Below are 27,964 nucleotides of genomic sequence, written 5' to 3'. Positions count from 1 at the left end.
GTGCGGGTACGACTATAATGCCCCCTGAAACTGACAGGGAGGGCGAGCAGCCCGCTCAGGTTACCCCCTTGTACGAGTAATGCTCGTATGAAAGTCCAGACGGAATCGTGAGCACGCGGACGCCGTCGGGCATGGTCTGCGGCCCGAAGATGTATACTTTTCCCCTCGACGATGTCATCCCACCTGGCCGCCGGGGCTGGACGAGTGAGGGCAGTGCCGGCGCGACGGTTTGCAAAGATTCCCCTGCTAATTCGGGCGATGGTGAGAAGTGTGCGCATGCGGCTCTTGCAGTTGGCTTGCAGTGAGGCGGTGAGGTGACCGCGACAGCCATGACATCACCGCCAGGCCCGGGCCGCCACTGGCCCCGGCGATTTGTTGTCAGTCGGCTCACGAGCCCACCTCAAGCGCTATAGCGCTATGGATGTCTTCTCTTAAGACCACTATCCGCACGGCCCGATTTACAGAGGCGAACTTCACTGCTCTCGAGGCCTTACCTAGCCAAACCCTAATACAGCGACATCTAGCATCTCTCTATTCTTTCCAGAGCTGCTCCAATCACCGACCACTGAACCTTGCTAGCCGAGTCCCCTCTTCTCCAATCACTGCCTACGACGCCCTGTCGTTCTCCCCGCCCTACGTCAACACCAGAACCGGATTTATCAACCCTAATCCACCATGGCGGCGAACCTGGCGTTTAAGGCAATCGCCTACGGCGCCCAGAGGATCCCCGACAAGGCCTTCGAAAGCATCCCCGGAGTCGGCCACTATTTCACCCCACAGGAGAAGAAGGACATCAAGAAAGGCCGCAAGAAGCGAGAAGACGCGCATCGGAGCAAGGACGGACAACGACGGCCCAGCAGGACGCAATCCAACTCGCCAGATCGTCATTCTCGTCGCAGCTCTGCCGACTATAGCGACATAGACAGCGAGCGCGAAGACCGCAGACACGGACGCCACAGACACCGTAGACGCTGGAGCAGGAGCATCAGTCGCAGTCTTAGTCGAAGTAGGGACAAGCGCCAAGCTCGACAGGACCAGATAGCTCAGGAAGAGGAGGAAACGATGGGGCGAACCGATCGTGGAGAACAGCACGCGCACTTTTCGCCGCCTCCGACTGGAGAGTATGCACCTCGCCCGTACAATCCAGCCGACTATCCTTCTCCTCCAGCCGCTCCGGCTGTTCCAGTTGCTGCAGTTGCCGGAGCAGCGGTAGGGAACGAGTACTATCCACCGCCGGCAGGAGGAAACGAGTACTATCCCCCACCCCCGCAGGTAAATACTCCTCTACTTCGCCTTCCCAGTCCGAATTTTTTCACCAGCTTTCCTGCATCTTTTTCTCCTGGGGCGCATCATGTTTCTCGCGGTTCCCCTGGGGCACGTTCTGGTTCTCAGAGCTCGACCCCATTTCACTTGGGTAGTCTGAGTGTACGCACCTCTTCCGGGACGCGTCCGACTTCTCGTAGTTCTTCTTTCAGCAACCTCCCTCCCCCGTTAAATCCCCTCTTCTCCTCTACGCCTATTTCTCGCAGCTCGACTGTCAGTAATCCCGTCGGAGTTGCTTCTTCCTATTCTGCTCCCTTGACTCGCACACCATCTATATTGCACTCGAGAGAAAAGGCGCCGAAGATGGCATCGATTCCGCAGATCAGGTCACCCCTAAACACCATTCCATCAAGTCCATCGTCTCTGAATCCTTTTTCGCCTCCGAAGTCTCCTCTTGATATTTCTCTCTATCCCTCTTTCGAGCCGCTTTTCGCAACATGGTTGCAACAGCAGTCCAACTCTAACGCCCCACAGCCTTCATACTCGCCTGCATATGCGTCTTCCCCGGCATTGCGCCCTGGCTCCGTTTCGCAATCTGCAGCAAAGTACACACCTGCAGCTTACACGCCTCCACAATCTGCCACATATGCACCTAGTCCCACCGGCTATGCGCCCTATAACCCGGCCGAATATGCTGCTCAACAGCCGACCTCTGTTGCGCCGGGCAACAAATATCCGTCGCCGCCCCCGTTCTACCGCCAACCATCATTTTCCCAGCCATCCCTAGACCACCACGAGGACCAACTCACCATCGCAGGTGTCCCCAGCCGCCACGACAGTGGCCGATCATCGCATCGGCACAAGAGGCGCTCCGGAGGCCACTCTCACAGAACGAGGTCTGTGGGAAGTGGACGCAGCCGTAGCCGCATGACTGACCAAGTCCGTGATAGGTTGGATAGACTCAACCTTGACTCGGAGGACAAGAAGTTAGCGGCAGGGGCTGTAGGTGCGTTGGCTGGGGGCATTGCAGGCAATCAGGTTCATCACGGGACGCTAAGCACGCTTGTAGGCATGGCCATCGGCGGTCTCGGCGGCGCGACTTTGGAGAAGCGGCACGAGAAGTGAGTGATATTCCTTTGTTGTGGCACACATTGTTTGGTTTGTAATTTTCTTTTCGGGGGCGGTATACTGATCTCCTTTGTTCGGTGGTTTAGAAAAAAAGAATCCCGGGATGTCAGCGGCACGGACAATAGGTCGAGCGGACGTTCGAAAGACCGCCGAGATCAGAGCAGCCGCGCCAGCAGTCGGAAGCGCCATGGAAGCAGGAGGGGCAAGGATCGTGACCTCGAAGACGGTTCTTATGACAGCTACCCGAGCGATTTCGAGTCCGGTGATTACAAGAGGAGTGAGAGGCGGCGCAAAAGCAAGGGTGGGAGGCGAGATCGAGATCGGTCTTCGGACAGTTTCTAGGCGATGCTTGAATGCGGTATGGAGTAGTAATTTCTTTCTTTACTTCTCTTATTGGCTTGAGTTTCTTTGGGTTGCGATTACGAATTACGAGTTATGATGAGCAAGACTATGCATGAGCCTACGTTGGCTATGGCTGGGTCGGATTTCTCTCACTTCCTTGCTGGAAGTCCTAGCATGGGGCCATCTTTTCTTGTACACGACCTAGGGATTCGAGGCACTGGGGACGGCGACAGGATCGATGGATGACTTTTCTCTAAACTGACAAATTTGGGTGACGATTGTACGATGGGATAGCATAGCAGGCAGGAAACACACTCCCTATAAGCAAATCGATGTGCTATCTGATGTGATCGCAATGGAATCGCTTTCAAGTCTTGTGAACGCTGGAGCATCAGCAACGTTATTCAGATCAAGTACGTTGGCTGGAACGTAACCTAAAGCGAAGGAGCTAAGTTTAGGGGGTTTGCAAACTCCCAAGGCACCTAGGCTATCTATGGTATGCCGAGCGCATTTGAGATTGATGATAATACCGTGAGATTCCGACGTTCGAAGCTTTTAGGATCAGACCGTGAATTAAGGTGACCGAATCGGAGATTGCCTCCCATAAGGAGGTGACGAGTAAGCCGAGCATGCTGGGAGATCGATCTCATAGCATCTTCAATGGTGATTCAAGCTCCATCTACTGGCATTGCCTCATCCGGGTTCCTTGTGCTTGACATGACGTTCAATCGCCCCGACTTCCTGGCTTGACGTTTGCTACCCACTGGAAACCGCTTTTTGGATCCGCAAGTTTGACACTCAATTACCAGGATGTCCGCCCAAGGCTTTTTCCCATTTCGGCTGGCGTTCTCGATAGATGTTGTGGAGTTGCGACCAGGAACAAGGAGGGCATTGCAGGATTTGCAGAGGGAGCGTTTGAGATCATGCGAGAGTCGGACCTGGCTTTTCTGCGAGATAGATCGGAGTTGGGATACTAGGAATAGCGCTAGTCCGGATTGTGGTGATTTTCGAGTTGCATGTTGAGTTTGTCCTTCATGATCTGTCTCGCTCTCGTAAAATATCTTGGTTGATGACGCGGTGGCATTCGGTGTATCCCCTCGAGGCTGAATTCCTTCTTTGATCTCTTTGTGCTGCCCGCTGTCTGGAGTCTGAAGCGAGAGGTACGAGGCTGCCTGGTAGAGATATGAGACGCGGGCGTGAATATGCTTGTTTGGAATACTCTTGCGCCCTTTCGGCTCCTTTGCCTTGGCCATATCGATCGGAGGTAGACCTTTCCGACGTGTCGTAATAGGAAGCAGTGGACATTTGGTGGGCGTTGACTCAGCCGCATCACGTGCGCCGCTAGTGCTAGCGCAGCTTGGCGCCGTCAATCGCGGCCGCCTTTTGAACTTCATCTCTGTTCGCGTCCTGCTTCCCTTCTCCACGCCTCGAACACCGCCGTCATCAACGCCAACACCAGCAACTGCGGAGCTCTCGTGCGTCAAGTCACTGATTCTTCCACCTTTTAGCTAGCAGACCGTGCTTCTCGGTCGACCCCGCTTTGTGCGCACCACTCGCCGGCCTGCTCACAGCCTGCTCACTGAACCCCTCACGCTCGGTCTTCCGACGCCTGCCACAGCGCGCAGCCCGTTCGCGATCGTATCCAACTCGACCGAACCGTCAAGATGTCTCACGAAGAAGATCTGATCGACTATTCGGACGACGAACTCCAACAGACCGATCTGCCCACCAACGGTGCGGCCGCCACCGGCGACAAGGTCGCTGACACCGCTGCCGACGCAAAGGGCAGCTATGTCGGTATCCACTCGACTGGATTCCGCGATTTTCTCCTGAAGCCGGAGCTCCTGCGCGCGATCACCGATTGCGGTTTCGAACATCCTTCGGAGGGTCAGTCCTAACCATTCCCCAATATCCCCCCCGACGCGTCCGTCCATCTACGCAACGAGTCTCCGGTCCATAAATGTAAATACCCCGACAAAGGCCCCGGAGAAGTCACAAGAGCACCATAGAGGGGTGTGCCACGCTGTATTTCGCCTGCAGCGTTGGCCCTGAGCATTTTCGCTCATCGAACGTCGAGTCGATAACCCTCATTCTCGTGCAACCCCGAGCTTGAGAGTGTGACGAGGAGGACTTCCGGGGCCATGGGTGCAGCCTTGCACTATGGTGCAACTTGCTGCGGGAGGATATCATGGTTATATTGAGATGTTGAGGAGGATCTGATTTGCATGGATTTTTATGGACCGGCGTCCGTTCGAAAAGACTCTAGATGGACGGACGCGACACCCGATTGCTTCTTGTTATCAATTCTTGGAACATTGTCTAACTTTCTCGGTTCTCCGATACAGTCCAGCAAGCTTGCATTCCTCAAGCCATCCTCGGAACCGATGTCGTCTGCCAGGCCAAATCCGGCCTGGGCAAGACCGCAGTCTTCGTCCTCGCGACTCTACAGCAGATCGAACCGGTAGCCGGAGAAACCTCCGTGCTCGTCATGTGCCACACCCGCGAGTTGGCCTACCAGATCAAGAACGAGTACGCCCGCTTCAGCAAATACATGCCCGAGGTCAAGACGGCCGTATTCTACGGTGGTACTCCCATGCAGAAGGATATCGACATGCTCGCGAATAAAGACCAACACCCGCATATCATCGTTGCTACCCCGGGCCGCCTCAACGCCCTCGTCCGCGAGAAGAAGTTGCGACTGGGCAACATCCAGCGCTTTGTTCTCGATGAGTGTGACAAGATGCTGGATCAGATCGGTACGCCTCCCCCATCCCTCTTGAGTTGTTTCATGGACTATGCTAACATCATCGAAAGACATGCGCCGTGATGTTCAAGAAATCTTCCGTGCGACCCCTCAGCAGAAGCAGGTGATGATGTTCAGCGCTACTCTCTCCGAGGACATCCGCCCAATTTGCAAGAAGTTCATGCAGAACCCCCTTGAGATCTATATCGACAATCAGGAGAAGCTCACTCTCCACGGTCTTCAGCAATACTACATCAAGTTGGGTGAAGGCGAGAAGAACCGGAAGCTGAACGACCTCCTCGACACCCTGGAGTTTAATCAAGTCATCATCTTCGTTAAGAGCACCCTTCGCGCCACCGAGCTCGACAAGTTGCTCCGCGAGTGCAACTTCCCCAGCATCGCCGTCCATTCTGGAGTCAGCCAGGAAGAGCGGTATCTACTGCCCCTTTTATTATTGGTGTACAGTCAGCTAATCCTTCAAACAGCATCAAGCGCTACAAGGAATTCAAGGAGTTCAACAAGCGCATCTGCGTCGCCACCGACGTCTTCGGTCGTGGCATCGACATTGAGCGGATCAATCTCGCTATCAACTACGATCTCCCGAATGACTCGGACTCGTATCTGCATCGTGTCGGACGTGCTGGTCGCTTCGGCACCAAAGGCCTGAGTATCTCCTTCGTCGCTACCGCCGAAGACGAGGACGTCCTAAAGTCCATCGAGAAACGCTTTGCCGTCTCTCTTGAGTGTGTAGACCCCTGGGACATTGAACCTGAAGTTGAAGCTGACCAACCCTTTATTAGAGAGTTCCCCGAGGGCGGTGTCGATCCATCCACCTACATGGGAACCTAGGCTCGCTCACAGTCACTCTCTCTCACACCAATCATAGGTTTCTACAATGCTTGTTTCGGGTCTGGGACTAATGATTGAATTTGCGTGGTTTGATTCCCAAAGGTCCTTTGTCCGAGAGTTTCTTGTGGGCGAAGGTAGATCAAAGGGAAAACTGCAGGAAGCAGGGGTTTTTTGAAAGCTGGGACGGGACAAAAAATCCGAAAAAGAAACTTCACTTGGCGTCTTGCGACTCTCTATTGCGGTTGTTAGTCAGCGCGGACGGAAGCTTCCTTCTACTGAGCTACTGCTGCTGCTGGGTTTGGTGGGGCTTCTGGGTTGGTAGCTCGTCAATGTGACTTTTTTCCTCATCTTGCAAATGCTGTCATGTATTAAATGATTGGTGATCTTGCTCTGTAACTTGTGCTACTGATGCATCGGAGAAATTGAGCAAGGATGCAACTGAATAGGTAAGTCAGACAACGCCGTGACTGTCAACTCGATGGAGTAGATAGGGAGGTAGTGCAGCAGTGCAAACAACAATATCCCCAAAAGCCCCTCCTCCCTACACAGAAACAACAAGCGAGGTTGGGGTGGACCTAATAACTTTCGAAGCTTCGAAAGGTGTTGCCTACACACGCCTCCGTTTTTCGCCGGCAAAAAATCGCATGATACAGTAGAGCCTCTTCACAGCTAATTAGGCATTTTTGGAAATAAATTCGTTGTATTGACGAGGTAGTTACCCTAAATTATCTGATTGTAAGCCGAGTAGTTAGGAGGAGGGGAACCACCCCAATTTGTCATCTTGCAACGCTGCCATTAGTGATTGGTGATCCGTTTTCGAGTTTTTGCTGCCCCCCAAAAAAGCGAAGAGAGTGAGAAAGGTGCGCTTGAGAAGGTTTAGTTAGTTAGACTACGTTCGTGTATTTCAGCGCGGTGGTTGTAGGTAGGGTAGGGTAGGGTAGGGAGGCGCGCTGCAAAAACACCACACGTCCGGAGCTTCTCCCCAAAGCGCCCCCAAGGACAGAGACGCAGACAGACAGATGCATGCAGTGCAGCCGGTCACATCCGTATATGTACACGTCCCCCCCACCCCGTCCGCATTCAAGCTGCTCCGCAATCACCGCTGGCCTGTTTTTCTGGACCCCTTCTTGGCCGAACTTGGGATTAGTGCGGGTGCGGCGATAGGATCGCCCCGACTCCCGAGCCGAGTACCGTACGATTCGTGGTGGGTTTTGATAGGAAAACTTGGCTAGAAGGCTTGACACGTTTAGCGTGGTGCCATAGCCCGCTAGTGATAATTGTATTGTAGATGTGGTGAGCACTGAGTTTTAATGTCTCCCGACTCTAGACTCGGCGAGGCTTGTCAGCAAATAGTTTGCTAGTGGAGTATGGGCAAATCTCGCTTGAGGGATGGGATAGGGTAGAGGCGGAGATATGTTGCGGGATGGGGTTAGGAAGTTAGGAGCTTAGGAAAATAAAAATAGATCATGTATGCATAGTGGATGGGCTGCACTGCCGGTTCATGGATCGTCGCTTGCCGAATGATGGGGGAGGCGACTTCATGTTGCCACTGGCGGAGGAGATCTCGAGGCGAAGGAAGTTACAGTAAGTGTTGGAGTTTAGGTGAGGCAAATAGTGAGACTGGAGAATTGCCAAGCAAAGGAGATGGCGCCGGAATTGGGGCAAATAGCGACACCGGCGGGCTGGCGAATGGTTAGTTAAATGGATGGACGGGTGATGTTCGTGCTGGGTTGGTCCCTGGGAATCCAGCAATTCGTAATTTACCCGGAAGGCAATTGATCCGCGACTGCGATACGGACGATGTGGAATGGTATGGCACATGGGCATGGGAAACTGGAATTTCCATCGAGTGGCTTGCAAATGGGTCTGGTAGGGCTGTGTTTCATCAACAGCTGGGTATGGACCTGCTTGTTTGAGGGTGTGCTGGGTTTGGCATGCTTTCTCCCTTCACTGGAGGTTGGAGTAGTCTCACGTTTTTGGGACAAATTTCCGCTGCGTTCGCGCAAAGCTCAGGAGGATGGTTGCTGTGAAGCGGCAGGAGGAGATTGGCATGCGTAGCCACTGAGGATGCAGAAACATACGATTTCTCCAAGAGGCTCTGTCTCGTTGCCTGTTGCCGCTGCCACGAACTCGAATGCCGTGAAATGGAGCATGTTGGACCCGTGCGCGCCAACGCGGACCAACGCAGAGGTTGCGGCACGGGGCGGTGGCGCCCTCCCTTGGAGGTTTTCCTAGAAGAGGACTGAGGCGCCGGTTTGGGGGGAGACGGGGGTGGGGGAGCGTTAGACCCAGCGAGTAAGAAGCTTCGATCGACCTCTGACCGCTGTCAGAGCTGTCAGGCGTCAAATGGGGATACTACAATAAATTGGGGTCACGAAGTCTGGACGGGGTAAGGTGGGCTGCAAGCCACGGGAGGCCGTGAGCCTCTCGAGGAGCTTCGTCCAACGGGTGTCTTCATGATCGACAGGACGTGGGCGACGTGGCCAGGCGGCGAATCCCCAGGGTTTCCAGGCGGTGTGGGAGGTGCCAGACGTGCATGGGAGTCGTGAGGCTGGGGGGATTTTGGTGAAGCCAGATACGCGAGTTAGGCTAGCTTAAGCGCTGCTCGTATGCTTTAGGCTGGTGCCCGGGCTATCGATAGAAGAAAGGGAGAAAGGGATATCAGACATGACGGAGTCCGAAATATCGATTGAATGAATTCTAGTATAGATGTGCGCAGATACATAGAATGGGGATTGCCGTGCACAGTCTCGCTGGAGCCCAGAGAGGTCGCCGCTGGAGGCACAGAAACGGGCTCGTCACATCGTCAGCAAGAATGGTGCACCAGAGCACCAAGAGCGAGCGCGTTTCCACGCGACGAGCATTCCAAGGATGCTCGCCGGCAGTTGTCGCGTGGCGCGCAGCCTCACGGGCTCCCACAGAGGCGGTGGAGCTCGAGCGTCGTCCATCACTCCCAAAACCTGTCTGACGATGGAGCTAGCGGCTCGGGTAGCAGTCGTGTTGCCACCGCGTCTTTATTTTGACTCGCCAGGTTCGATGCCTTGTGCAATGCTTCCAACCGGCCCTGTCTCAACTGAAGGATTGCTGCGCATAATGACTGTGAGGCTCCCATCTTGAAACAGTGGCCGCATCCTCCGACCCTCCAGAGAGGCGTCGGCCCGCAGAAAGAGCAGGCTGCCAGAGCAAGCAAGCAGCGACTCTGCCTTGTGCATGTTCGCATCCTGAACGGTGATCGCGACCTGCAGGCCTGATATCGGGCTTGGCACTGATGTTGGGGCCGGGCAGCAGAGATTTCCATCCATAAAATCCACGCCCAGGGTCCGGATCCACGCCGGGCCAGGGCCCAAATGTCGATCGACTCTGCCCAAGCTGGCTCGCCAGAGACGTGGCGCTGAACGGCCGTCTACTCTTATGGACGACATGAGGCTTCTTCCGCCTCGCCCTCGCCGCGTCCCTGCAGTGCGCCTCGCGGATCCGCCAGAAAGTGCATGGAGCAGGCGCAGGCTGCGCACACGCGACTCTGCTGTCCGTACCGGGGGAGCCCTCGTCATCGGCGGAGCAACGCGGACGACGGGTGGTTTGGTGGTGTGGGTTGAGATTTGAGGAAAAGGGGCAGCCCCACAGGACCGTCCAGCGGCGCGGGTACGCCAGCGTCAGACAGGCGCGCTCTGCGGGCGTCGTTTAACGTTAAAAGGCATTGCAAGAGTAGCCCGCCCTGGGCACCGCCGTGAGGGCTCTCCCGCAAGCAGCGCCGTGAGCAGTTCCGCCCAAGGGCCGTTGCCCAGGCGGCGTCTCCAGGGCGGAGGCCGGTAGCAGAGGCCGGTCGCACGCCCGCACAGGTACCGTGGCTGGCGCTGGGATGTTGATATTCGAGGCGCTCGGGCCCAGCGTTGATGATGAGTGGGCGTTGAGCTTGTCCCGGCCAGCAAATGACAGCCGCCGTGGCCATGTGCTTGGCGATGGGTGCTGGATGGGACGAGAGCCAATTCGAACCGGCACCGTCAGGCAGCGTCTGCACGTCGAGAACGCGCCCCAGCTCCTGTCCCATTCACTGTAGCCTCCCGGTACATGGATGTACGAAGGGTACGAACTGCCCGAAACCTCAGTCGCGACGAACGCAGACCTCGACGCTATGTGCCGTGCCGGCGGGGAGTCGTCGCGGCGTGCTTCTCTTCTGCAGTCCTCGGAGGCAGCTCCAGACATCTCCTGACGAGGGCAGCGCTTGCAGACCAGTGCATCGGACAGCGTGCGCTCGGGCGACACGCATCTAGACAGAGCAGAGCTCGTCCATGGGCCGGCCGAGTGGCCACGCAAGAAGCAGGGTTCGGCGGCAGCCCGGATGTCGCTGGAGCGGTGCCCTGCTCGTAGCTGTATCCGTACGGCAATCTTACAGGGCCGGGCTGGAGATAGGCCTGATGAGCTGCTCCCACTACCGTAGCGCAGACGGCCGCGGTGAGCGCGAGTGCCCAGACAAACACCACAGAACAGATGCTCCAAAGCCATCGATCGCGGAGGATCAGAGGCAGGGACGGGCGGCGTGAATGTGGCGTGCACGGCGACTGCGCGCGAGAGCAGCGGCGATTGATAGTGATATTCGTGCGTCCTCGAATGCTCCCTATTGCCGTGCCGTGCCTAGCGAGGCGTGGATGGTGGAAAAGGCCGTGCTAGCTACAGCGCAGCGAGCAGGCCCGCATAGGCAGAGCAGATCAAGCTTTTAGATAGCACCGCTGCCAGCTGCTGCGCTCTTCGCCCGACCTCCCTCCTGGTCCTCTCCCTCTCCACCGCCAGCCCTTAATTCCTCGTCCCACGCCCTCCTCCCAAGTCTCGACGCCGCGGCCGCCACTCGCTTTCCTGTCGCGTCGGCTGTCCTCGTGTGCTTGCGCCTTCCGCCCCCGGCCCCTTCGTCGCGCCTCTCGTAGCAGTTTCCGCCTCCAAGCCCGGCGACTCTCGCGCCCGTTGACCAGCTCTCTGCCGCCCGCCAACACCGAACCGCCTCTCTTTTATCGCCGGAATACATGTCGGCGCCAGCCTGAGCTTCGACGCCCGCCGCACGCTCGTTCTCAGCCTTTATCTTAATCAATAATTACGTCTGCTCCAATCGTGCCCCCGTCACCCTCCATCTGGCAGCGCCTGCCTGCACGCCAACTTTTGGCTCCGTCCAAACCACCTACGCCCCAAGCCCCTCTCACCGCTGGGAGCTCCCACATTAGCCATGGCTCCCGCTCCCCCAAGACTCCGGATTCTTTCAGGTGCGTTGCCTGTCCTCGTGCCTTTTCTCTCCCAGTCGCTCCACTGGCTCTCCCAGCGCCACATACGCGTTCTCGGGCTAGCCACAGCTCTCTTCTTCCTCACTTCCTCATGGACGATCCTGCCTCGCCCCAGCTAACAATTGCCATAGTCGGCGGCAACTCCGTCTCTGCCTTCTTGTCATGGCGCCTCCAAGCAACAAACGCCTGCGATGTCACGCTCGTCTGGAAGAGCGGCTACGAGAGCGTGGCTCAGTACGGGATAACATTCAAGTCAGTGACACCTGTCTGAGACAATCCTCGGAATAGCATGCTGATTCAAGTTCCTCGGCAGGTCTGCAATGTTTGGTAATGAGCGGTTCAAACCACACGCAGGTATGGCGCCTCCAATGCAGAACCTTGAGCTCCTCCACTAACATATTTTCGTGATAGTCGTCAAAACACCCGAAGATGCTGCTCAACTCTCGAAAGCCCCTTTCGACTACGTCCTCCTCTGCATCAAGGCTCTCCCCGACGTCTACGACATTGCCAACATCATCGAGTCTGTCGTCGCGCCCCAGCACACCTGCATCCTGATGAACACGACGGCTAATCTCGGCGTGGAATCGTACCTGGAGCAGAGATATCCCACCAACGTGGTGCTGTCCCTGGTCTCGGGAGCGGAGGTTTCACAGCTAGGTGCTAGCGAGTTCGAGCATAAGGGTGCCACCGAAATCTGGGTTGGACCTGCCAACAAGAACCCATCGATTCCCGTATCGATACAGTCCGACATGGCGGAAGCCCTTGCCATGACTTTGAGTTCGGGCCAGGTCGACTGCGTGGTGTCACCGAACATTCGCCAGCAGCAATTCGAACGGATGATTGGGTAAGTCATTAGTGAGCACAGCTTATGGACTGTTGCTAACCTTATTTCTAGTCCGATCGCCTTCCATCCTGCAAGTGTTCTGTTCGAAACTCCCATTCACGCAGAAATCCTCGAAAAAGTTGGTGGAAGGGCGATGGTTACCGGAGTCATTGACGAGCTATTGACGCTGGCTACGGCCCTCGAATGCAGCTTCCCTGCCGACTTCGAGGAGAAGACGATTGAGGCAATGATTCGGCCAGCGGATAGCAACACTATCATGTACCAGGATTTCGAGGGCAGACGCCCTATGGAGATTGAATCGTTCCTGGGAGCTCCATTGAAGCTTGCCAAGGAGTATAACGTCTCGGTCCCCCGTATCGAGACATTATACGCCATGATCCACCATGTCAACACCGTGAACCGGACCCGACCTGTCGGTCCATCTCTATCCTCGACTCCCGGACCCCCTGGGCCTCCATCTCAAGCACCACCTCCTAGGATGTCGTCGGCACCGCTGCCGCGAGGACATCCTGGCGCGAACGGAATGAATGGCATGAAGAGTGGCGGTCCTCGACCGGGGAGTCGCGCTCCTTCGATGACAGGGCCTCCACCAAGCATGGCTCGTCGTGGTCCTCCTATGAATGGGTACCCTCCAAGAGTGAATGGCAATGGGTACGGTCCGCCAAATCCACAAATGCAACGACGGCCTTCACTCGAAGGCGGGGATCTGGAAGAGTTCAGTCATCTGATGTTGTATGACAACATGGCAGACACCACTGGAGTAGATCCCAACGGCATGTATGACAACAACATGGCCTCTTCGTCGGGCGATCTTACCCTCCGCGAAAGGGAATTCATGTTACGCCAAAAGGAGCTTCAGTTGAGAGAACAAGAATACAACATGCGGAGGGGACCTCGTCGACCAGGACCTCCACCATCACACATGGGCGGGTTCGATGAAGATGACGACGAAGACGATTTCTTTGACCCGATGGCTGGTCGTGCTGCACCTATCATTGACCCGGACAACTTCGACATGATGAGTGTCACCTCTCGCAGAAACCGAAAAGTGCCCAGCGCCAGCCAAATTCGGAAGAACCCGGACCCAAACACATTTGAAGGCCGTGGTCCTCCACCCCGAAGAGGAAATCCTTTTGGTCGGGCTGGCATGAACAAGAACCGGACCAGCGCTAGAATGATGGCAGACGTTCCGGGTCTTCACGACTCTATAATGAACAATGCTCTGATGGGCTATTCGTCTAATCGGTATGGCACAGTTGACAGACAGGCGATGGGTCAAGAATCAAGGACGAACTCACTCACAGCAGCTCGCTTGGATGAGTTGCAAGGAAATGGCAGCCACGGTGCATACCCTCCGATGAACCGGCGAATAAGTCAATCGCCCGGCAACCCTCTCAGTCCTGGCCCTGGTCCCCGACCCGGAGGGCGACCATCGCCTCCCAATGGGTATCCCACGTATCCCAATGGGATGCCTAACGGAATGCCCAACGGGAATGGGCGGCCATCACCGCCCAATATGAGGCAACCGTTGCCGCGACATCCTCCGGGACATGGCAATGCAGTGGCTCCTCAACAAGTCGAGCAACAAGCAGGGGTGAGCACCCTTTACCCGCCCAAAGTCGGTCCCCAAGTGCGCAGTCTGACTGGAAGTGCGAGCGCTAGCGCGGAGAGTGGTGATAGCGGCGCGAGTGCCCAACTAGATTCCGAACCCTCTGCGCACAGCAGTCAGAGCAGTCTAGGACCTCGTCCTCCGATCGGCGTCCGATAAAAGAGGGATAATTTTTGCTTGGCGGCATTCGACTTGGAGTATTTTGGAAGTTTGCATGCACACCGTTTCCATTCGAGCGATATTGACGAAACCAACCATATACGGGAGCGAAACTCGGGACGGGGCGCAGCTACGGCAGCGTCTCCGGCCCGGTCTACATTGCTGTTGACGGCATCGATTGTATCCACTCCTTCTCTTCTTGACGGTTATCGTAAACGGGGATCGGCCCCTTTTATCTCTTTTTTTGCCTGTCGGCGGCAGCTGGCAGGACATTTTACGAGGCTGCAGGGAGCGCTGGCGGGCTCCGGGCAGATTTTAATGATGGGAAATAGAGGCGGCGACCGGAGGATACCTTGCACGTACACACACGCTCCTTACTAAGGAAAGCTTTTCTCTTTTTTCTTTAGGTCTAATCATGTCGTACATAGGACAGACGTTAAGCGGCGACGTCGCGTTGAAACAGCTGGCACCCGCTAATTCTGTTGCATGGGCTTACCAGTGGGGTTGGGGCGTGTCAATTTCCTTCTTTCTCTGCTAGCACATGTCTAAGGCTTCATCGCATCTGGCATTGGGCATGTGTTGGTTCTGGCCAGCAAGTGTCTTGTACTATCTATACTCTCTTGTCGCGGAGACAAAAGCATGAGGTGTGGTGGGAACGCAAAACAGTACGGCCAGTGGGCTGTGGCATTGGAAGGTTGTAGTAAAGCATACATAAGTTGGTTGAGAATGAAAGGCGGCGGTTCTACTTTCACATCTGATTCATGTTGAGTGACTCGAGGATGACTTGAGATGTACCAGTGTAAAATATAGGCGTTGGCACGCGATAACCCTTTCCACTATGGTGTTAGCAGTGCTTGGATGAGGGCAGATAAAGACCGGAATCAGGGATAGTTTCAGCCGCCGACGTAGGACCTAGGTCAGCAGGAAGCGGGGAGGGGTTGCAAAAGAGCATGGTGCGGGACACGAAGGCACATATTGAGGTCGCTGGCATCGTGGTTGTTGTTCTAGCAGCACCGCGCTCAGACGCTCGCCTCCACGACGATCAGCAACGTCCATCCATCGCAGTGTTTACTTGACGCCAGATTGATTGCTCCATATACACAATTGACGCCCGACGCCTGGCCCGCGCCCACGCTGTGCTCCCCACGCTTACTGTCCTCCCGCCAACCGCTCACCGCTGTCAGAGGCCGCATCTTTCGACCCCGCTATTCGACCCCGCCAGAGCGTATGGCAATTGGGCTCGAGTCGCAGCCCACAACGATATCACCCTGAGCGCCAACGTCACGGGCAGCTGGCGGGCCTGCTCGCGGGAGTCTAGCCTGGCTGGTCCTGAATCTCGAACTCCTTCCTCTTCAGCCTCGCCTTCCGCTCGCTCCCGTCCCGCCCGCATCGTGAGGCCCCGCGATTCACCCGCTGCCCATCATCTGCTCAGCGCCGCTCTTCTTCTACTTGTACTCGGCGTCCAGCTGTTCGCACCACGTCTGCCGTACGAGGTCTTGTCGTTCTTCGCCGCATCTCCCCAAAAGCAATTCTGGCCTGCAACCCCGCCGCGTGCGACGTCACCTGCATTATCCTCCGCCCACATCCCGTCGAGTCCACCTGTCTGCGCAAGAGTTGAGCAGCAATTGCAGTTTTCTGGCACCTTCTATACCAATACCGAACGCAGCATGGCTCTAGAAGAGCAGGCGCAGCGGGTGGCCGCCGAGTTTGAGTTCCCCGCCGAGGGGGTGCGAGCGGCGGTCAAGGAGTTCATACGGGAAATGGGTCAGAATTGCTCCTTCACTGCGCCCCAATTGCTGCAATTGAACCTTTGCTGATTGTTGGTGGATTGTAGGCGAGGGCTTGCAGAAAGATGGCACAGAATTAAGCCAGATCCCTACATATGTCACAGCAGTGCCCAATGGCACAGAAAAGGTACCTCGTACACCCCTCATGGGAATCAATTGGCAGCACTGACACAATTCAGGGTCTATACATGGCAGTGGATCTGGGAGGCACAAATTTCCGCGTCTGCTCTATCCAATTGCACGGCAACACTACCTTTTCTCTCACCCAAAGCAAAGTGGCCATTCCTCGTGAGCTGATGGTAGCCCAAACCTCCAAAGAGCTCTTCTCCTTCCTCGCCAAACAGATTGAGATATTCCTGAAGGCACACCACAAGGATCACTATGCTGGCACTCTCCGGCGTAGGGCAACGGTTTCAAATGCCGGGGGGTTCAGAGAAGAGGAGATTTTCAACCTGGGGTTCACGTTCAGCTTTCCTGTGCACCAGATTGGGATCAACAAGGGACTCTTGATGCGCTGGACAAAAGGATTCGACATTCAAGACGCAGTGGGCAAGGACGTCTGCGCCCTGCTACAGGCTGAGATAGATGAGCTGCATCTTCCAGTGCGAGTGGCTGCCTTAGTCAACGACACTGTTGGGACACTGATGGCCCGGTCATACACCTCTCCTGGCAAGACTGGCACTTTACTCGGCGCCATCTTCGGCACAGGAACCAACGGCGCCTATGTGGAAAAGCTCTCCAAAGTCAGCAAGCTCCTAAACAACAAAGACGCCGGCGAATTCGACAAGTCAACCGGCGAGATGATCGTGAACACGGAATGGGGCTCCTTCGACAACTCCCTCCGCACGCTCCCCAACACGCCCTACGACGCAGCCCTCGACAAAGCCTCGGTGAACCCGGGCATCCAGATGTTCGAGAAGCGCGTCTCGGGCATGTTCCTCGGCGAGATCCTGCGCCTCGCCCTCATCGGCCTCCTCAACGACCCCAGCATCACCCTCTTCCGCGACGACAACTCGGCCACCAACGACGTGCACTCGACGACGCAGATCGCCGAGTCGTCGCCCCTCTGGACGCAGTGGGGCATCGACACCAGCTTCCTGAGCATCTGCGCCGGCGACAGCAGCGCGGGCCTCCGCATCACGCGCCAGACGCTGGATAAGGACTACGGCATCAACGCCGTGTCGGCCGAGGACGCAGAGGCCGTCAAGCTCATCGCCAACGCCGTCGGGAAGCGCGCTGCGCGCCTGGCGGCTGTCGCCATTGCCGCGATTGTGATCGAGACCGGCCGGTTGGGCACTTCTACTTCCTCTGGCACTAACACGACCGAGGCGAAGGAGAACTTGGAGCCGGCGCGCGGCACGGTCGACGAGGTGGCGGAGGAGGATGTTATTGATGTTGGCGTTGATGGGAGCTTGGTTGAGTTTTATCCCGAGTTTGAGAGTTTTATCCGTGAGGCGCTACGGGAGGTGCCCGAGATTGGGGTCGAGGGGGAGAAGAGGGTGCGGATTGGGATTGCGAAGGATGGGAGTGGGGTGGGTGCGGCGTTGATTGCGCTGGTGGCGGGGAGTGTGGAGAAGTCGGAGAAGTTGGGGTAGTATGAGACGGTTTAGGGGGTTGGTGCTGATCTTGATGTTGATGTTGAGGCTGCTGTTGCTGTTTGATATATGTGCTAGAAAGGGGGGAAAGAGGAGGGGGAAGAGGAGGGGGAAGAGGTTTCTGAAACTTCTTGTGCATTCTGTGGGATCATGGTATTCTCATTCTGGAACATAATTGATTTTGGAACTGTTGCATTCCATTCTTCAAAACTTCAATTTTCTCTAGAGTGAAATTTTTTTTTGTGTACTACCTTGAATTTTGATCATTCGGGTTCTTTTCAGGGGTAGGATTTGTGTACACTGGTTTGCCGCTGTCTGATGTCCTTCGATGCATTCTGAGGAATCATGATCTAGCCTTTTCGAACAGTCCGTAAGATCGTCGAACTCATCCTCATAGCTCACAGCTCATACACTCACCCTCAAAAAGCCGGGTATATTTCCTACTCCCCTCCCCAACCCCCTCCCATCTTCTCATCCCCATGCTATCCCCCCTCTCACACCCCCACCAAATCCTGCACCCCAACCACCCTCTTCACCAACACGGCCCCACTCGGCCTCAGCCGTCGATAATACCCCTCGACAAGCCCCTGCTCCACAAACCCGCGCCGCTTATACCACTCCCGCCCCTTGGCATTCGCCTCCCACACATGCGCCGTCACGCTGCCCACGCCGTGCTCGCGCGCCGCCTTGGTCACCACCCGCGCCACCAGATGCGACGCGCACCCGTGCTCGCGGTACGTCGGCAGCACGCACAGCGTCGCCACGTACAGCGTCGGCTTGTCGCCCGGCCCCAGCCGCACGGCGTCCGCGCTCTTCTCGCCCGGGTGCACGAGGCGGCAGCGGACGGCGCCGACGAGGGTTGGCGGCGGTGGGGGGTCGACGGCGGAGGAGGCGCTGGAAGCGGGAGGAGGCGCAGAGACGCGCGTGAGCAGCGCGGCGACTTCGGTCGAGGCGGGCGGCTCGCGGTGCCATAGCGCGAAGAGCGTGATGGAGGCCGTGACGGGGTCAGCGGCGGTTTCGGCGTAGAAGCTGGCTGGGTAGGGGATTGGGAAGAGGGACTGGTTGAGGAGTTTGAAGGCGGGGAGGAGGGAGGTGTGGGGCGGGACGAGGGTGATGTTGGGAGGGAGGGGGCGGAGGGCGGAGAAGGGGGGTTTGTTGGGCTTTCCTGGGGGAGCTGGGGGCGCGGAGGGCGGGGCGTCTTCGGAGGCGAGGGCGAGCGGGAGGGCCGCGGGCGTGTAGGAGGAGGTTTTGTCGCGTTTGATGAGTGGGAGCTCGGGTGCGGCGGCCGTGGCGTAGGATTTCTGCGGAGGTTGCGGAAGCGAGGTGGAGGCGGCGACGACGGTGGGCTTGCGCAGCCATGCCGTCAGTAGAGTTTCCGGCATGGCTGGGGGTGCGACGCCCGTGGAGGAACGAGTGTGGAAGTGGTGATAGCAGCGTGGTGTTGAGTTCCCTGGCGCGTGTCTGTGTTAGCGGCAATTTGTCGTGCCAAGGCCGGAGCCAGCATTCAAGGCCAACGTCAGGTCTGCCAGTGTCTCCCCCAATTCATCATCCGCCCAGCACCCACGACGCCAGAATGGGGAATGGCAACTCGAAACCCACCTCGGAGCAGTCGCAGCATGTTTTCGCTGCGTGAGTAGCCGCGCATCGTGCCAATTGGCCGCTGGGGGAGCACTCCCGAGATCCTCCTCGTTCTGACTTTGTATCGCAGAGACGCGCCCGTCCGGTTCTCGAACGAGCTGGTAGACTCGCTGCAGAACAGCAATCAGGTCAGAAATATCCAGATAGCGAATTGGCGTGTCGAGATGCCGTCTAACGACTCGCCTTTAGTCCGACTCCACGCGCTCCAAGACCCTCGAGCTCCAGATCCAATCCCGCGTCACCTCCGAGCTCGAAAAGCTCCAAGCGCAAGAATCCGCAAAGCTAGCCCAGCTCTCCGAGTCGCTGTCGGACGAAACCTCTACGCCCGCGGAACCCTCCCTCGTCGAGAAGATTGGCGATACCCTGAGCAGCTCCGCAACGCTGGCTGAGAAGCAGCGCCAGCAGGAGATGAGCCGGAATAGCGTGTCCAAGGAGATTGCGGAGCTGAAGAAGAAGCTGGAGTCGCGGAAAAAGCTGGACGAGGTGGATACGGCCGTGTCGAAGGCGAAGGACGACGTTGTCACGTGTCTGCGGGCGAACGACAGGCGGCCGCTGGATTGCTGGAAGGAGGTGGCGGCTTTCAAGGCTGAGGTTGGGAAGTTGGAGAAAGAGTTTGTGGAGAAGACGGTGCGGTGAGGTGGTGAATTTCTGAGTGAAGGGTGTGTATCTGTAAAATGGGCTGGGGTCGGAAGGACTGGGTTTGTATAGAATAGACGAAGTGTAACCGTTTCCTAGATGGCGGTATGAAACGCCATTGAATTGGGCTGGTAATTTTGATTGTTGGATCTGAGGCTGTGAAGGCCGTTCGATGAGATGTGCGATAAGCTGGGGTGGTGACTTCTAGCATTGACCAGGTAATGTACTTTCTGTCGGTGAAGCTTGTGCGTCTGAACTGACCATCTGCAGTGCCTCGTCATACACATGCGTACAATTCCTTCCGACTGCCTCTGGTGCTTCAACGCATTGATAGCAATCTAGAGTAATAGGTCACACCCCCAATTTATGCATTCTTCTCGCTACCGCCTGAGGTGGCCTAGAGAGTTTAACGATTAATCAAAACGAAGAGCTTCCATCTTGAAAAGATGTTGAGCACTCAGCCAGCGGTAGAAGGTTGCGCATAAACCTACGATAAGGCACTGTACAGCTTTCGCCAAGGACTCTAATAACAGCTCATCCTTAATGCCCGTCCTAAGGCAACCAGTATCTCATCTCTCCAGACTTTCGAAAGTGTCTGGCCATATCCACCAAGATCAACCCCTATGTTTTCAGACTAAAGCATGAAACGAATATACTCATGTGCTAAGTAAGCTGAAAGGGGGCTCTCGATTTCACGAATCAAGGAAAAGGCAAAACTAAGGCGGTGTTGATGGCTAACGGTATATTCTGTAACTAATGAGTTCCCAGGTGAGATATTGTTCCGAGCCGCATGTCAGCTGCTATGCACATACTGAGGAACTCCGACTTGATCTACATATATTGAAATTACACTGCCCACCTTCCAAATAACTAGGCAGAACCCGAATCGAAACCCCGAGAGCGTACTTCGCAAGCCTACACAACGGAGGGTTATGAACCACCACCATCGACCCGACCAGGTCCGACATAGACTCCCCTGCGTACCCTTTGTGAACAACCTTCCGTTTTCCTCGTAGAGTTCGTATGACTAGCGCTTGAGTGTTCGCCTACTAATAACTGTAAGTAACCTCTGTAGTTTGGGAGGGGTTCTAGGGACCTGGTACATCTGATTTTTCCGTTTTGAATCCTTGTTTGCAATTACTTCCGAGTCTCTGTCGCTCGGAGCATCCCATTATACCATAACCGGGAAAAGAAGTCGAATTGCATCTGCTCTAGGTAATCCTTATTTCCTCGTCAACCCTCTACTAGATGTGCAGGGCCTTGCTATAGATATCCGTACACTTTCCTGCCACTGTCTGTGGGGCTTTAACCTACTAATAGAAACCAGAGGCAGCAGATACACTTCCAATCTGCGTATACCGTGTTGGCACTGTCTGAGGTAGCCTCACAAGTTTACTAGTTGTCTAAGACGCCGAATTTCTTTCTCATTTAGAATCCTTAAAATACTATGAAGCTCCTCATGCAGCGGTAAACGAGTGTACGGATTTCTATGACCCCATGTTGATTCTCCTCCCCCTACGAGCCGTGCCGCAATAATTCGAACGGAAGGATCATGCTGCAAAGCCTGCTGCATCCATTTGGTGAGTTCGCCGCTGTAAGCGTACGACCAGATAGGCTGGTATAAGACATCGACCCAGCCGGTGGTCTTGTATTTGTGCACCCAGCCTTTCCGAGACAGGTTGATCGGATAATCTCGACGGGCAACATTATCGTACATCCGAGCTGGGTCTCCGCGGTAACTCTCTCGGTTTTCATAGATTCTCACGTACTCCTCGTGGTCGACCGGAGGCGTGTTCAGGGCGAGCCAGTGGACAATTCCGCCTATTACCCAGACGTCGCCACGCGGAGTGATGTTGGGTTTCTCTGGAGGTATATACAGCCAGGTCCCGCATACTGCAGTCGTGTCTCCCTCCGGGATTTCTCTTGCTCTCGAAAAGTCAGCGAGCTTGAGTATTGGCGATCTATCCGGGAGATCTGCGCCAGAATGGGGGCCAGGACATAACAGGATGTTCTTTGGTTTGATATCGCAGTGGGCGATAGGAATCCAATGTTTCTGGTCCCGACGTTCTGGCACAGCTGGCCCGTTGTGGAGGTAGTCCAAGGCCCCTGAAATTTGGATGAAAGCGTTCCAAATAAACACTTCGGGTATAATGCCATGTTTGCCTATTTCCTGCTTGTACTGGTACAAATCTCCTGGAAGGCAGTATTCGAGGAATATGATCCGACGAAGAGGGCTAAAAGAGTCGTCGCCTAGGAACTGCACGATGTTGAGACAGCCCCCAGCAAGTTTACGCATAATCTGAGCCTCGTGGATTATGTTGGCACTGCTGTCCGCGTCCTTAGAGATCTTTAGCACAATTTTGTGTGTGCTGTCTTTTTCTTGGTCCGATTCCCGTTGGTATAGGGCTACTACGCCGTTCGTCCATCTCCCGAGAATCCCCACGGCTTCATAGTCTGCCATAAAGTCGTGTGTAGTGGTCTCCCTATCAGTGGTGGACGGCATGATTGTTGGATAGAATATGATAGAAAGAAACGATTGGATTATGTGTGGTGTTAGTGTAGCTAGCTAGGCCGTGAGGAGGTAGAATATACACGGAAGTTGAGTGGTTGGCTACACAGGAAGCGACCATCGGCGGAAGGGGGTACTGAACGCAAGAAGCATACGCATTGTTAAGAACTTAGGAACGAAGAATTCGGCACCACAGGGACATGGTCAGGGCCTTACAATGCCTCGTTATTGAAAACTGTACACTCGTTTACCGCTGCGTGAGGAGCTTCATAGTATTTTCAGCATTCCAAATGAGAGAGGAATCCGGCATTTTAGGCGACTACTAAACTTGTGAGGCTACCTCAGACAGCGCCAACAGGGTGTATGCAGATTGGAAGTGTATCAGCTGTCCCCAGTTTCTATTAGTTCAACGTTATGTGCTCTCTTTCAAAGTGGTTTCTCGCCGCATGACTTGCCTCGACACCTCCTGGAAAAATTGAATGAGACGGTTTGTACGTCCCGTTAGACTTGCTGGGCTATCTCAGACAGCGTCAACATGGTGTACGAAGGTTAGAAGTGTATCCGCTGCCCTCGCTTTCTATTAGTACGTTGGAGCCCCACAGACAGTGGCAGGAAAGTGTACGGATTTCTATGGCAAGGCACTGTATATTCTCAACAATGCATATGCTTCCTATTTTCACATAGTCAAGATCGAATAAGTGAATTGTTCGAGTACATCGTCAGGATCCCTAGGTATTTACACAACATGGTATCTTTCTCTCTGAATAGTCAACAGTTCATCTCACCAACGTCATGTCTTCCAACATCACCAGCAATGACGAGGACGACGTGTCCTTCTACGCTCGCACAGAGGACATCATAAGGAACTATCGACAGCGACGTGAAATCGGTAGTGGCGCTGACGGCATAGTGTACCTGTACGGCCACCAGTATTCGTGGAAGTCAAGCGAGCAGATTGTCGCCAAAGTATCCAAGACGCCCAGTTCCAGGGCCTACATTCTACGAGAAGTTGAGATGCTCTGGAAAGCCCGAGCCGGGCCTAATATCGTACAAATTTTGGGCCATAAACAGAACTTTCCTGGGCATGGAGATCAGACCCTCTTCCTCGAATACTGCTCCCACGGGGATTTAGTCGACTACAAGAATTATGTCCGCCGCAGGGATGCCATTCTCCACGTGCCCGAAGAGCTCGTCTGGCACGTTTTCATACAACTCTCAGAGGCGCTAGACTTCCTCCATAACGGGCCCCGTGGCGCAGAACGAGACGACTGGATGCCGATCACGCATTGGGACATCAAACCGACGAACATCCTCATATCATCCGGGCGTACAGATATGTGCCCGCAGATAAAGCTTGCGGACTTCTCCCGATCAAGCATTCCTGAACTAGGCCACCTCAATGGCTCGAAAATGGTGGGAACATGGGACTACCTACCTCCTGAAAAGCCACACATCAATCACCTAGGCGACATATGGGCCGTAGGCGCCGTGATCCATTGGTTGACTCTTGGAACGCCTCCGATCGATCGCAAGGACTATCAGAACTTCTACCAGAAATATGTCCAGGCCTGCCGCGAGACGCGAGACGCCGAGGTGAGAGAGAAGCTTACGCGGGATTTTGAACGTCAGTGCGAACGCGTTGGCTACGATGTATATCCGATTGATCTCTCGAAAGATGAATGGGTCGCAAAGTACAAAGACGGGGAATCACTAGATAGGTGGCGCAATACCTCTGCTGATAAGTACATCCCTCGCTGGTCGCATGCTTACAGTATATTCCTCAATGCTTGGATGATGAAGGCATTGCAGATACCGCCACAGGATCGAGCGACTGCTGCACAGTTGGCGAAATTCGGGAAGCGAGCCCTAAAGTTTGCTCAACGCGAAAGCAAATCCGAGGTGGATGGTGACGGAGATGTCATCATGGAAGAAAAGACTCCCGAGGAACGGGCTGATTACGATGAGAGTCTGTAATTCGATGATAGTATGCCACTACATGAACAGTGGCGCCACCTAGCCTAGCATCATGCAGCATGTTCCCATTTTCCTGTCTCGCCTTCCACGCTTAGCTAGGTGTTAGATCAGTTAAAGGGCTAAGTTCGCGCCTTGGGATTAGGCATGGATCCACTACCACACACCTAATACGCAACACATATCCTCATTTTCTATGTCCAATCTTTCATCTGTGTATGCTTTTCTGCCCATCATGAAATTTTCTCATGTTTCTAATTCACTGAACACTAAAGCCAAGTGCTACATATCATCACCGCGCATCAACATCTGCTTCGAGCAAACGATAGGGTCTGAAGGCACACTACTGTAGTGTTGGACGTAGGTTATCAGGTCCCTCATGACTATCTCATCTAGCCTTTCTCCCTTGCCTTCTAGGTAATAATTTGAACGCTGCAACGCCGAATAAGATCAGGCACCCCAACATGACTATATTGACATATGTGAAGCTGTAATCGTGAAGGGGGTGCCCTGAAGGTCAGAGCGAAGTCTCGGACTTCTTCTCGTCGCCGAGCGGGGGAATCTGTCCGTTAAGGTATGCTTCGAGGTTGTCGATCTCTTCGGGATCTGCCGAATGCTGGAGGCCCCTGTTACTTCGAGTTAGCGTCTATACCCCCAGCATAAATAGGGTGTCCATACTTGTAGGTCCTGAAATCCACATTCCAGCCCCCTTTCACCAACTCGTCCGCGCTCCGCTTCCCCCACTTGTGGTCGACCACGGGATCAATGTCTCCATGCCCCATGAAGATAGGTGTCTCCTTATTCGGGTTGTCCGCCGGCAAGAGCTCCTGGAGTTTCTTCGATAGCAGCAGGTAGCAGCTCAGCCCGAATATTCCACCAAGCTTCTGCGGAGCCGTCACGCCAGATAGCAGCGCCATGGCGCCACCCTGTGAGAACCCTCCGAGCACGATCCGGCTTGCGGGGATGCCCTTCTCTATCTCGCCGGCGATGAGGGAGTGGAAGTAGTCGCGCGACTTCAAGATGCCGGTCTCGTCTTCTTCGCGGCTGGCGAGGTCTGAAAGTGATTTGATGTCGTACCATCCAGGCATGCTCATGCCCATGTTCTGACCGAATCGTTAGGATAGGCGCATTGTGAAGCTACAGCGGAGGAGGCGTACGATTGTGATGGGGATGACGGGGGCAGATGGGAATACGAAGGAGACTTCTTCGAATTTGTTGCGTCGGCGCCAGTTCTCTGCGAGGAAGATCCTGTATATGTATTAGCAAAGGGTTATGGAGCTTGCCATCACTCATGAACTTTACCATCCCGCACCGCTGTCACCCAAACCGTGGGCCACGATGACGGTTGCAGTGTGGCGCTTCAGGGCGGGGACAACCAAAGCTTTAGGGGGCGGCATGACTGCTATTTTAGAAGGTGGTTATGAAGAGAAAGAAAGCTTCCAGGTGATATTTCGGAGTCGGAGGCGGAGGTAATGTTAGCGGGGTGTCGTGAGGCGGGCCGGGAGCTGTCAGTAAAGCGTCGCCTAGCGTCGTCGGTTTAAGCACCGCTCAGCGTCATATCGAGCAACTGCAAGGTACCCGAAGAGGGTCCATGCTCCTCGATCTGCCTTCACCAATCGAGACGTCATGAGGTGTGACATCTGCCCTGTGGCCCTTCTTCTTCACTGCGTTTCCTTCACCTCTTAACCTCTAGTCTCTTTCTCGTACACGTGAACGCCATCATACCTCCAAGGTTCATCTCACTCTTCATCTAAAGCCACATCTCCTCTACACATCACATCATACTTTCCCAGCTTATCCATCGTCTGCAGGCTAATAGGCCTCTCCTATTTCCCGGAATAACGGCTTTATCGATCCGAACAATGGCTTCTCGAGCCACTCGAGCATCCAAAGCGGCAGGGACTGCCAGCTCTCAGCCTCTGTCGACCACAGTGAAGCCTGAGCCACAGCAACTTTCAAGCCCTCCGCCGACTCCAGCACCTCCCAAGAAAAGAGGAGCCCGAAATGGTGCCTCCACAGAAAGCGGTCCCATCACACCAAAAAGCACTCGCAAACGGACGAGGACTGTTGTGAAGAAAGAGGAGGACATCAACGAGCTTCCTCATAACCTAGGCGCCGTTGGAGGAACCCTGAGCGATGCAGTTCCCCAAACTCCCAGGTTGCCTCCCGCGAAACGACGGAAATCAGCCAAAGCTCAGAAAGACGACGCAGAAATTGAAGAGAATGTAGAGTCGTTGTCGGCCAAAGTATTATCGACAGGCACCCCATCAACTTCTCCAAAGAAGAAGAACAACTCCTACGGACTCGTGCCTGGTCAAAGCCCATACCCAAACTGGCCTCACCCCACGGCAGAAGAGTGCCACGAAGTCAGCCGTCTCCTATCTTCAATACACGGAAAAGTCAAGCCGCCGGCCACCATTCCAATCCCCTCGCTCACAGTATCCGGTTGTGGGGAAGTCCCCTCTGTGCTCGATGCCCTCATCCGCACCCGCTTGTCGGCCGCAACGTCTGGTACAAACTCATCCCGTGCATTCGCTGGTCTAGTCTCACGGTTCGGCATACTGCAAGAGGGTGTTGGCAAAGGAAGCGTCGATTGGGATGCGGTGCGACGTGCCGACGTGAAGGACATTTTCGAAGCGATCAAGTCAGGAGGCCTCGCAGACGTCAAGAGCAAGGACATAAAGGCTATATTGCAGATGGTATGGGAGGAAAACGAAGCACGAGCTACCTCCCTTACTGATTCCTCGGCCGGCCCAGCTGGCGTCGAGAAGGAAGCCCGCGAAGAGAAGGACGTGGAAGTCGCACGCGCTGAAGAAAGCGTACTGAGCCTGGATCATCTGCATCTGTTTTCGACCGATGACGCTTTCAATGCCCTCACGAAGTACCCCGGAATCGGACCCAAGACGGCCTCTTGCGTTCTTCTCTTCTGCCTCCAGCGGCCGAGCTTTGCAGTCGATACGCACGTTTTCCGGCTATGCAAGTGGCTCGGTTGGGTTCCGCCCCCAGGTGACCCTGCTGGTCTCGGCCCAGCTATTGACGAAGTCGAAGGCAAGAAGAAGAAGAAGGGTGTCTTTGCTGGTCCGACCAGAAACTCGACGTATGCGCATCTCGAGGTTAGGATACCAGATGATCTCAAGTATCCGCTGCATCAGTTATTTATAAAACACGGGAAGACATGTCCAAGGTGCAGAGCGATAACAGGCGAGAGCAGCGTTGGTTGGGAAGAAGGATGCGTCATTGATCACCTGGTTACCCGATCTGGTGGTCGCAAGGAGGGTGCTGGTAGCCTCGTCAAGGGCAAGAAAGCTTCTCTTACACCCAAACGGAAGAGCAAGAAGGCCGTGGAAAGCGATGAGGAGAGCAGTGATTTGAGTGATCTGGGAAGTGATGGTGAAGAGAGCGAGTTTGAAGGTTACGTACAGAGCACTGGGAGACTCCGTGGAAACATGAACTGCTACCTGGGTACAACATAGTTAGATAGCTCGATTGGTGCAAATCTAGTCTCTGTTGTCATCTTCATATATACAATATCAAGTCACCAGTCGTTTCACACTTGCAACTTGTCAACGCTTGCCGCACCCCTCTGGCCTTCATCTTGTTATGGGTCAAGCTCCTGAAGTTGTA

General features: G+C 55.0%; 11 protein-coding genes across 11 annotated transcripts; 7 read left to right on the top strand and 4 right to left on the bottom strand.

The window, feature by feature from the left end:
* Positions 1-480: 480 nt before the first annotated feature.
* On the top strand, positions 481-2,605 carry BDZ99DRAFT_462645 (uncharacterized protein). Its single transcript, XM_033719897.1, has 2 exons — positions 481-1,272; positions 1,798-2,605. Exons 1-2 carry the CDS (start codon positions 676-678, stop codon positions 2,386-2,388), a joined length of 1,188 nt encoding a protein of 395 aa, XP_033576996.1. The 5' UTR covers positions 481-675; the 3' UTR covers positions 2,389-2,605.
* Positions 2,606-3,401: 796 nt separating this feature from the next.
* Positions 3,402-3,986, bottom strand: BDZ99DRAFT_387768 (Rpr2-domain-containing protein; the record flags this gene model as incomplete). The annotated part of the gene is made up of 1 exon (XM_033715541.1): positions 3,402-3,986. The coding sequence occupies one exon, from the start codon at positions 3,984-3,986 to the stop codon at positions 3,402-3,404; it is 585 nt and encodes a 194-aa protein (XP_033576995.1).
* Positions 3,987-4,163: 177 nt separating this feature from the next.
* On the top strand, positions 4,164-6,531 carry BDZ99DRAFT_462644 (putative ATP dependent RNA helicase). The gene is made up of 5 exons (XM_033719896.1): positions 4,164-4,620; positions 5,079-5,489; positions 5,548-5,908; positions 5,962-6,219; positions 6,277-6,531. Exons 1-5 carry the CDS (start codon positions 4,398-4,400, stop codon positions 6,323-6,325), a joined length of 1,302 nt encoding a protein of 433 aa, XP_033576994.1. The 5' UTR covers positions 4,164-4,397; the 3' UTR covers positions 6,326-6,531.
* Positions 6,532-11,537: 5,006 nt separating this feature from the next.
* BDZ99DRAFT_520121 (uncharacterized protein) lies at positions 11,538-14,204 on the top strand (the record flags this gene model as incomplete). The annotated part of the gene is made up of 5 exons (XM_033725493.1): positions 11,538-11,574; positions 11,724-11,844; positions 11,906-11,946; positions 12,004-12,436; positions 12,488-14,204. The coding sequence occupies 5 exons, from the start codon at positions 11,538-11,540 to the stop codon at positions 14,202-14,204; spliced, it is 2,349 nt and encodes a 782-aa protein (XP_033576993.1).
* Positions 14,205-15,154: 950 nt separating this feature from the next.
* On the top strand, positions 15,155-18,052 carry BDZ99DRAFT_570657 (uncharacterized protein; the record flags this gene model as incomplete). The annotated part of the gene is made up of 4 exons (XM_033728015.1): positions 15,155-15,268; positions 15,389-15,968; positions 16,039-16,118; positions 16,171-18,052. The coding sequence occupies 4 exons, from the start codon at positions 15,155-15,157 to the stop codon at positions 17,584-17,586; spliced, it is 2,190 nt and encodes a 729-aa protein (XP_033576992.1). The 3' UTR covers positions 17,587-18,052.
* A 28-nt stretch (positions 18,053-18,080) lies between these two features.
* Positions 18,081-18,968, bottom strand: BDZ99DRAFT_570656 (uncharacterized protein; the record flags this gene model as incomplete). Its single annotated transcript, XM_033728014.1, has 1 exon — positions 18,081-18,968. The coding sequence occupies one exon, from the start codon at positions 18,966-18,968 to the stop codon at positions 18,081-18,083; it is 888 nt and encodes a 295-aa protein (XP_033576991.1).
* Positions 18,969-18,975: 7 nt separating this feature from the next.
* BDZ99DRAFT_462639 (DUF1690-domain-containing protein) lies at positions 18,976-20,359 on the top strand. The gene is made up of 4 exons (XM_033719895.1): positions 18,976-19,215; positions 19,295-19,352; positions 19,414-20,078; positions 20,131-20,359. Exons 1-3 carry the CDS (start codon positions 19,160-19,162, stop codon positions 19,858-19,860), a joined length of 561 nt encoding a protein of 186 aa, XP_033576990.1. The 5' UTR covers positions 18,976-19,159; the 3' UTR covers positions 19,861-20,078; positions 20,131-20,359.
* A 1,016-nt stretch (positions 20,360-21,375) lies between these two features.
* On the bottom strand, positions 21,376-22,649 carry BDZ99DRAFT_498242 (kinase-like protein; the record flags this gene model as incomplete). The annotated part of the gene is made up of 2 exons (XM_033723569.1): positions 21,465-22,649; positions 21,376-21,424 (listed from the first exon to the last, which is right to left on the bottom strand). The coding sequence occupies exons 1-2, from the start codon at positions 22,361-22,363 to the stop codon at positions 21,376-21,378; spliced, it is 948 nt and encodes a 315-aa protein (XP_033576989.1). The 5' UTR covers positions 22,364-22,649.
* Positions 22,650-23,329: 680 nt separating this feature from the next.
* BDZ99DRAFT_462638 (kinase-like protein) lies at positions 23,330-24,079 on the top strand. Its single transcript, XM_033719894.1, has 3 exons — positions 23,330-23,755; positions 23,805-23,916; positions 23,980-24,079. Exons 1-2 carry the CDS (start codon positions 23,384-23,386, stop codon positions 23,832-23,834), a joined length of 402 nt encoding a protein of 133 aa, XP_033576988.1. The 5' UTR covers positions 23,330-23,383; the 3' UTR covers positions 23,835-23,916; positions 23,980-24,079.
* Positions 24,080-24,857: 778 nt separating this feature from the next.
* On the bottom strand, positions 24,858-25,737 carry BDZ99DRAFT_520115 (Phospholipase/carboxylesterase; the record flags this gene model as incomplete). The annotated part of the gene is made up of 4 exons (XM_033725492.1): positions 24,858-24,966; positions 25,019-25,443; positions 25,498-25,588; positions 25,643-25,737. 4 exons carry the CDS (start codon positions 25,735-25,737, stop codon positions 24,858-24,860), a joined length of 720 nt encoding a protein of 239 aa, XP_033576987.1.
* A 174-nt stretch (positions 25,738-25,911) lies between these two features.
* On the top strand, positions 25,912-27,918 carry BDZ99DRAFT_462635 (DNA glycosylase). The gene has a single exon (XM_033719893.1). It carries the CDS (start codon positions 26,203-26,205, stop codon positions 27,811-27,813), a length of 1,611 nt encoding a protein of 536 aa, XP_033576986.1. The 5' UTR covers positions 25,912-26,202; the 3' UTR covers positions 27,814-27,918.
* The last annotated feature ends 46 nt before the right edge of the window (positions 27,919-27,964 follow it).

Source organism: Mytilinidion resinicola, assembly GCF_010093595.1.
Source record: "Mytilinidion resinicola strain CBS 304.34 unplaced genomic scaffold BDZ99scaffold_9, whole genome shotgun sequence".
Taxonomy (NCBI): domain Eukaryota; kingdom Fungi; phylum Ascomycota; class Dothideomycetes; order Mytilinidiales; family Mytilinidiaceae; genus Mytilinidion; species Mytilinidion resinicola.
Note: the sequence above shows the minus strand (reverse complement) of the source record. Positions and strands in the feature narration are given on the sequence as shown.